The sequence below is a fragment of the Sinocyclocheilus rhinocerous genome, unplaced genomic scaffold, assembly GCF_001515625.1.
Source record: "Sinocyclocheilus rhinocerous isolate Xijiao unplaced genomic scaffold, SAMN03320098_v1.1 scaffold541, whole genome shotgun sequence".
NCBI classification, from domain to species: Eukaryota; Metazoa; Chordata; class Actinopteri; order Cypriniformes; family Cyprinidae; genus Sinocyclocheilus; species Sinocyclocheilus rhinocerous.
The window spans coordinates 3193694-3203213 of NW_015658519.1; the positions used below are offsets into that span (position 1 = coordinate 3193694).

The 9520-nt window shown below is 37.0% G+C and overlaps 1 protein-coding gene across 1 annotated transcript in view; it reads right to left on the reverse strand.

The window, feature by feature from the left end:
- plppr4a (phospholipid phosphatase related 4a) overlaps positions 1 to 9113 on the reverse strand; it is a 21403-nt gene extending 12290 nt beyond the window's left edge. Inside the window, exons 1-2 of the mRNA XM_016531110.1 lie at positions 8683 to 9113; positions 2399 to 2584 (exon numbers count right to left, since the gene is read on the reverse strand). Coding sequence (XP_016386596.1) covers positions 2399 to 2584; positions 8683 to 8760 — 264 coding nt within the window. The 5' untranslated portion in view covers positions 8761 to 9113. The remainder of the gene's footprint in view (positions 1 to 2398; positions 2585 to 8682) is intronic.
- Positions 9114 to 9520: the final 407 nt, after the last annotated feature.

Consider the following 9520-nt stretch of genomic DNA (forward strand, 5'->3'; position numbering starts at 1 on the left):
GCGCGCATTTTTGTTTATAAAGCATATACTTTTAAAAAATTAACTTTTTAGAAAATGACCGATCGTTTCGCTAGATAAGACCCTTATTCATCGTCTGGTATCATTTAAAGCCCTTTGAAGCTGCAATGAAACTGTAATTTTGACCTTCAACCGTTTGGTAGCCGTTGAAGTCCACTATAAGGAGAATTATCCTGGAATGTTTTCATCAAAAACCTTAATTTCTTTTCGACTGAAGAAAGAAAGACATAAACATCTTGGATGACATGGGGTTGAGTAAATTACCAGGAAATTTTAATTTGAAAGTGAACTAATCCTTTAACGATGTGAGTGAGTGCAGGTACAATGGCAGGAGAAATGGCTTGAAGGAGATGAGATGGAATAGGATCAAGCGGACAACTAGTAGGATGATTGGAAAGGATGAGTTTAGAGACTTCTGCCTCAGAGAGTGGAGAGAAGGATGAAAACGAGTGTATGTTTGCGGGTAAGATGTGTTTGACAGTTAAAAAATAGTAAAAAAATATAAAAAATTATATCTGGTCTCTGAATAATTTTTGGTTTGACTGCACTGAGGTTTGTAATTTTATTAATGAAGAATGTGGCAAAGTCGTCAGCTGTTAGAGTTGATGAAGGAGGGGGAGGAGGAGGACAAAGGAGGGAGGAAAATGTTTTAAAGAGCATGCGAGAGTTAGGCAAATTGTTAATTTTGTTGTGATAGTATGTCCTTTTAGCAGTGGAGACATTAGCAGAGAATGAAGAGAATTTCTTATTATCAATGTTGCACAAAGATTGCAATCAAAGTGCGCACATCTGACAGGCCAAAAGCTCAATGTGGGTGCTCAGCCACAAGAACAATTTAAAACAAGAAAATCAAAGTTGGCACACCACAGCTCCATAAGTAGACAATATTTATTTATGGTCTCACCACAGGTGACGTTTCGAGCCTAAAAGTTCTGCTGTTTTTTTTTAGCTTTTTAGGCTCGAAACGTCACCTGTGGTGAGAACATAAATAAATATTTTATACTTTTGGAGCTGTGGTGTGCCAACTTTGTTTTTCTTATTTGAAATTATGATCAATGTTGAAAACAGTTGTTCTGCTTAATATTTTTGCAGAAACTCTGACACATACAGTATGTTTTCAGGATTCTTTGATGAATATAAAGCTCAAAAGAACAGCAAGTGAATGTCTTTATTATCGCTTTTGAACAATTTTAATGCATTGTTGTGGAATAAAAGGATTAATTTATTATTAAAACTTTTGAACAGTAGTGCAGTTAAAATATGACTCTCAAAAGCCACGAATCTGAAACACTTCCAAACTTCCAGCTTTTGAAACCCCCGAGGAAATGTGACAATAGGTTCTTGAAGATTTTTCCATCTAGCTGCCTTTGCAATGACAATCTTGTAAACCTCAACATGTATACAGATGGTAAAATGCAATTGACGGCAATCTATTAGACTCATGATTTCAACACCTAGGGTCTTGATAATAGACTCACAACATGCCTGTAGAGGCTTAGTGCCTTGTCGCCCAACTGATGTTCGAATTGCATGCTGGGTGGGTGGCAGACAAAATTTCACTGACAGTTTGGGAAGAAGAAAACATGCAAGAGACAAGCAAAAAAAAAATATAAAAAAAAAAAAAATAAAAAAAATAAATAAATAAAAATGGAGATAGAGAACACAAATAGAAATGCTAACAACAATTTAGCTGAGGTGAAAGCAGAGAAACCCATACTTAAGGTGATTTAGTTTGACAAATTTGCTTTCGTTCTATGTTTTTAAGTTGCTTTGGAAGTAAGTATTGCAAGTAAGTAAGTATTGTAAATGTAAGCAAAAATATAACTGACTCATCCTGCACAGATTTTCAGATGCGAGAATGAGAATGTCCCTCTAATACTGCCTGTAATTGACCAGCAAACAGCAAATCATGGTTCATAGCTGAGACAAAGCTAAAGCCATCAAGTGATTTCTTGTCTTTAACATGAACTATGAATGTGTGTGCAAAGCTAGCAACAATTTGCAACTTCAGGTGACTACAAAGAAATTGGAGGCACACCATCAAATATAGATTAATTATTATTCACTGTAATATTAATTCTTGCCCCTCTAAACTGAGATCAAACATTAGGCCTGCATGAATAAGTAAGAGTGCCCTCTAGACCAGTGGTTTTCAATTCTGGTCCTGGGGAACCACCGCGCTGCACATTTTGTGAGTCTCCCTAATTTATCACAACTGATTCAGATCATCAGCTCGTTAGGAGAGATATCCATGTACTAAACTGAGTGTGTCAGATAAGGTAGACATTCAAAATGTGCAGAGCAGTGGGCCCCCAGAACCAGGATTGAAAACCACTGCTCTAGACTCTAGACTAAACATGATTGTCAATCTGGCGTTTACCGTCACCGCTGGCCCGGCGAAAGCCAGACTGAAGAGCATGAGGAAGGGGATGACCTCCTTTGTGGGCTCAATGTAAGGCATGCTGAGACTGCGGTCATTGCAGCTGTAGCCTGAACGCACTGGCTTAAAAATATCTGTCAGCTCCAGGAAGTATAAGCTGACCACAGAGGACACCAGAATTGGGAGCTGTAGAGATAAAACAGAAGGAATATAATATATTAGATGGGTCTTGTTTACTAAGTATGCAAAATGTGTTGAAAACAACAATGAAATTATGCAAATTTTATTAGGCAAATGGTGCACTGTCCCATAGTTTACTAGTTTGACTCATCCAGGCTAATTTGCAAACATGATAGGTGCCAATTATTCCATTGACAAGGTAATCAGCTTATTATATTGCAATGGAGGTACTGTATCTGATCATGTGACTTCTCATCTGTATTTTGCCACTATTTCACGTTTAGGATTGAGCTCATCTGCATGTATTTCCCGTACAACGATGTGACTATTAACTACTATAGTATGATGCATCATTGGAGAAACTAACCAATTAGTCACATTCGTTTTCCTGAAACCATAATAAGATGGCCATACCTCCATCTTTTGAGCTACGTTGGTTCAACAATACAGACATTAATGACATCACATGCATGTGAAAAAATAATTTACACTAATTAATCGATTTGAGATCTTTTGATACTGCTGTAATGAACATAATTTTGCATTACTTTATGCTTGACTTACACATTTGTGCACAAGTACACTGTTCAAAAATGGCACTGATTGTTGACATATTAAAATTTTTAGACTGAGACATATATGTATGTATGTATGTATGTCGCTAGTCTCTGTACTGTGAAGATGCTCGTGGGCGTTCCTATGCTGCCGCTCTAATATTATTGTTAGACTGCACGTCTGGCCATCTTAAGAAAATGCAATCACAAATGAAATATATTGCAGAAAAACACAGACACCATTCTATTTTGACTTAAAAGCATTAATGATTATTCTAATTAGCCTTAAGAGAATTAAACGTAGCATTCTGCTGTTGAAGAGTGCTGTTATGTAAACTACAGTACTGCTCAGTGTATTAAATCATTAACCAGATTAATGATCGATCAATCAACTAATTAAACTTGTACTGCTAAAAATGACTAAAACATCATTCGAATTTGACAAATAATCAATTTTCTAGTCCCTAATATTTAACATTATGCAGGGGAAACTGTAAATATGAACGGCAAAAGTGCTAAACTGCTCACTGCATCATATAGCTAACAACACAAACTATCAATGTATCAGTCAAACTCACTAAGACTGATGAGTTTCTTTTCCACACATTTTCTTATATCCATGTATGTGGTTACAGTAAAACCATATAAAACAGTGAAATCGCTGCAGAACTCTGTCCTGTCTTTCCTGCACTAGAGACATAGTCTTCACTCCTAGTGGTTGTTGCTCAGGAAATTCGCTGCTTTCTTAACTTTGTCACATGACTCACTCAATGGTACATTCTGCATTGGTCACTGGTGCTCATGTCGCAGGAAGTCACCAGCTCTCCATTGAAAATGTGTGGAATCATGTTGTTGCTGCGTGTCACTGGTGGTGTGAACTTTAGTGTGAAGAACATTTCAATAATTTGAAGAACTTTTTACACCATAAAGTACCTTTTGAGGAATGCAAAGATTCCATGGATGTTAAAGGTTCTTTATGGAACAATAGATTCCAGTTATTTTGCTTAAAGGGGTCCTATTATGCTTTTTCACTTTTTGAATTTTAGTCAGTGTGAAGTGTGTATGTTTGGGCATAAAAACGATCTACAAAGTTACAAATCTCAAAGTCCACTCCAAAGGGAGATATTTTGTTTTTAAAAAATCCCTTTCCAAGAACTACAATGAACGGCTCGTTTGGACTAGTGCGTTGTTTTCCGGGTTTTGTGATGTCACAAAGCGTCCCATTAGAATATCATTAAAATAATTCCTGCTTATGGAAATTCGAATGGTTGGGGGGTGGGGAGGGGCGAGGTCGTGGGTTGAGTGCATCAGACAAGACGACGACGATGAAGAAGTGCTGCTGTAGCGTCAAGTTTTCGCAGTTATTACACATGCACCTGAAGTATAATTATGTATGTAAATGTGTATGTTACAATTATGAAAACGTTTTTATAATAAATTGCTGACAGTACAATACTGGAGTGGACAATGATGTAATCTGCAGAATTTACACTTCAATTATGAGACTACAGTGATTCTCATACATTGATTTATTTGTGGCGCCCACCACAATATCAAAACTGACCGCCACAAATAGATTTTCCAAAAGGCTTTGACTTCGTTGAATAGACATGAGCACTGCATGTTTAAAAATCGAAACCCGGTGTGGGTGTTTTCATATCACTGTATTTCTGAAAGAAACGGACTGTCTTCAGAAAACTGGATGTCATTTTCATTTCATAATGCATGTAATGTCTGATAAAGCAGCGTTTGTGAGCGGAGAGCTGCTTTGTGTACAGCCGTTACCAGGGAAACCTCGATCTCTACCACTCCAACAGTGCCTCCTGCATATATATGCCATAGGGCTGTGCAATTAATCGCATGCGATTGTCATGCGCATCTCGTCAGTAAAGCCGGTTCCGTGATTAGTAGTAAATCTCCATCACCTGCTTTCAGATGGAGCGGCATTTACTACACAGAGCCGTAGTTCACTGACAATTAGGCAATATCACGTTCATTATCGCAGATCAAATCGCCTGCGATAATGAACCGCAGTACAGAAACACTAAGCTGTTCGCCAATCACAATGCACTGGGACAGCTAACCAATCACAATGCATTTCGTTTTTTGGAAGGCGGGCCTTCATCAAACCCGGAACTAATCGAGCCGTTTGTGCCAGACTGGGGAGAAAGGTATTGTAATAATGTAAATTATGTGAAAAATAATGCGTTTTTCGAACCACCAAGCATGAGAGCATGTTCTAGTACACCTCCAAAACAAAATCAAGACTTTGTAAAAGAGCATAATAGGACCCCTTTAATGTTTAAGAGTGTATATATATTCAAATGGAATGGACAGTAAAGAATGTTCTGCATGTTAGGATTGCTTGCTGTACCCAAGAGAATGATCTATTTAAGTCCATGTCTTATCGTTGGCTAACAATGCTTTTGGGGAACACACCCCCGATCCGCTGTTAGCCTTTTAAATCATATTTCATAATATTTGTTCATAATACCCCAAATTTTGTCTCCTAAAAAAAAAACCGCTCTTGGTGCTGAAGCAGAAAATACATTGGGAGATCCTTGCTTCTAAAAACCTAAATGACAATGGCTGTGTATTAGTGCTTGTCAAGCTAACTGCTACAATCAGCATTATGTTGGTATGAGAACACCGATACATATAATGAGGGTTTGGATGAAACTATACTGGAGTTACATCCCCTGAGGCTTTTCACACTCGTCAACGGTACTAGGTTCACGCTAAGGTTAGACAGAAGATGTGTGATTACGGGAGAATCAAGGTTATTCTCAGGTGAATATGCATGGAACGTCTTTAGATATCCTAGAATTACTGTTGTCATTGACACGGTTCACCCCATAGTATCTCAATGAACAAGGATCAGCTGGAGATGTCTTTGCTGCTGCAGCTCCTAGGAGGAAATATATTGCGTTGTGCTATGCAAAGTGGAAATATGCCATCGTACTGAATAATTACGAAACTTGAGCGGACAGCATGAAGATCAAAGGTGGGGGTAGGGGGTTTAATTACTGTAATCAAGCCCCTTCTAAAAATGGGAGGACATCTGCAGAAAAAGCCCCTGTGGTTTAAACTCCTAGTGATGCTGCATCTTACAGCACAAATACTAATAACCTCTATGACATTTGCACTGGACCAATTGGATCCAGTGAATCCTATGAATATCAGTTATTGTCTATGGTCCACCCATAATTCTCTAGCAAACAAATTAATTCCGTAGTTTGACTGTATATTTGCAGATGTTTAGCAGTGAATTGCAACTGAAGATGTCTTTAACTTTAAATATTTCTCATTTATATTTTAAGTTATTACAACACAAACACAGCTTACATTGCAATATATAGGCTACCCTTTAATGTAAGCCATCAAAACTTGCATAATGCTTTCTGACAATAATGCCACAATTTACCTCTTCTTTAAACAAAAATATTACAATTTTATCAGTTATCGGCTGTTTTTGTTAATCATCGGTCAATAATATATTGTCTGATATTGAACATTTAACTGTTCATGCTCATTTTGCCTATCTTTGCTGATTATCTTTGCTGTCTAACACTCACTTAGTCTTTAAAAACATACTGAACATTCTGTTTTGATGGCTAACTTGACTTATAGCACTTAAAACAGTTTACTTTAGTTTAGAGCTTTATTTTTAATGTATTTGGTTACACTTTATTTTAAGGTGTCCTTGTTACAGTATAATTATACATTTAAGTACTGAGTAATATTAATTAACTACATGTACTTACTATATGATTAGGGTTAGGATTAGGGTTTGGCTTAGGGTTACTTGCATGTAATTATGCATAATTCATTGATACTATAATAGTAAGTACATGTAACATGTAACAAGGACACCTTAAAATAAAGCGCTATTTATATAAAATAGTATAAGATTTGAATATTTGCTATTTATTAGTTATCGGCTAAACATAAAGTTTATCTGTATTTTTATATCATCTGTAGCTAAAGCTCAAATGAAAATTATATTGTGAATTTTTAATTAATTACTTTGCTAAACATGGCTGAACAACTGAACAAGAAGCAATTTGATATTTAAATATTTTTTCCCTATATTTTTTTTTTTATAAAATAGGAATGTATTGGCCAGACAGCAGTGTGGAATAATAACTTACAACCTAAATTGATCTGCCAGCATATTGTGTCAAAATATTTTTTTTTTTTCATGAGAGCACAAATTAAACTTCTCGGCCATCTTGTAGTTCATTTAGTAAACTGAAACATTAGCGAAACAGGGAAGTTAATTAGGCAAAATTAGTGAAGCGAAGCATATTAAATTACTCAGTTTTTAATTCATTCTCATCTTAGGATAGAAACAAGGTCTCTGCAGCAAGGCTACTCTATAGAAGGCAACCAGGTCACACCTGGGAACATGATATTAATTTCAGTGCAGCCAATGAGCTTTGATTCTGTCTGATTTGAAAATACAGAGTCTATTCCAGGTAAGTTATTTAGAGGACCTTACATTTGATATCTGGATGAGAACATGTATGTATCATGAAATCTTTCTCACTACTAATTACATAAAGTAAAATGTGAAGTCATTGCATTTTTACAATGAGGCACTCACAAGTCTTGTTAGAAAAATATCTTGTAGTAATTCATCATGCCCTCATTCTCTAAGATGAATTGTTTAAACCGAATAGAAAGCCAATAGTCTATAGTTCATGACCATGGTTTTTAATACATACAACAGAATGGTTTAATAGTCCATAGTTCATGACCATGGTTTTTAATACATACAACAGAATGGTTTAATAGTCCATAGTTCATGACCATGGTTTTTAATACATACAACAGAATGGTTTAATATTCTTTGATATTCAAGAAACATTAAATTCAGCACTGCAGCTTGACAAGTAAACAAGACAGATCAAAGACTGCCACCATTATCTCCATGACACCAGTGATCAGCACTCATTTGTCTGTGATATCTAGGCCATGTCAGATTAGCCTTCATATATTAACTGTCCATATTCCAACCCCAATACATTAATATTGCCCTCTTAATTCTATGAGAGACAGCATTGTTTATATCTTATTTTAAGACAAATTTTCATAAGGTCTCCAGTCCAATGTGGATGATCTTCTTCACTTAGACTTTGAACTAATAGGCTACTCTACTAAGGCCATGTTGCCTGTGCCAATGCAATCAGGGAAAGAGTGTTTTTGAATGGCAGACATCAAAAAGCAAGCCAAAATTTGTTGCGCAAAAGCCAGAACACAATGTTTATGTATTTCCCTTCACATATCACGCATACCCCCTTAACATTAACATAATATACAACAACAAGTGTAAAGCATTTTACCTTCTCACGACCAGAACTGCATACAGTATGCCTAAGTTAACGAGCAGTCATGCAGAATGAACACTGACTATGGTTCCAATCCGCTTGATTGCTTTGATTTTGGACGTGACCATCGCGTGAATGAAGACCACCATCAACTCTCTTCTATTAATTAGACATGATACAAATATGAATAGCTCTCTCAGTGTGTGCTACACTCACTTACCTCCACGAAATAAAAGCAGGGCAGCAAGGTAACGCTGTCTTTGGTCATCTTGCCTTTTAGTCTTTCCTTCGCAGACATGATAAACGGTACGTCCCTTTAAAAAAAAAAACACAGGTGCGCGAAGAGAGGAACACTGAAGCCCAGCTGGTGTAATTTCTCCCCGTGTGCAGTAATTGCGCTCCTTTAGGCTATCGCTTTCTCCATCCCCAAGTGCGCTTTTACTGCGGATGAAGACACACGGAAAGATGCTGTATCAAACCTGGCGACATCATGACTGAAACCATGACAACACAATCACCATCCCCTGAGCACGCGCCGATGTCCAACACCGATTAATGTTTCAAGCCAACCTTCAACCTTCTGATTAGAGGCAATATGCTGACCAGATGACGTCAGAGGTGTGCTAAAAACCCATTTTCACTAGAAGCGAGCGCGTGAGAGAGGTGGGGGCGTTCACGCTTCTGCACACTATCATGATTGTCAAATGGCTCAAACTAGATGGGTTGTAGATAAGGCGTTGTCTTTTATAAATACATTGTATTACTAATATATTGGAGAAATGGTTTTTAGACAAGACGTTGTCATGATTTGCAAGTCACAAACCCCGTAGTCAAAGCATTGAAAAATACCTCATTATCCACCTTTAGTCTACAGCGTAGTTATGAAAAATTGCAGTTTTTGGTACGGTTGGGGTCTCAAGTTTTGCCTAAATATTGCATTCCATATGAAAGTCCGGTCCCTAAAATTAGTGCAGAGCGCCAAAGAATGCTGCTAAGTTGAAGAGTGAAAGAAACTGCATAAAGTATTCATATTTTATAGTAGGTCTATCACTTTCAAG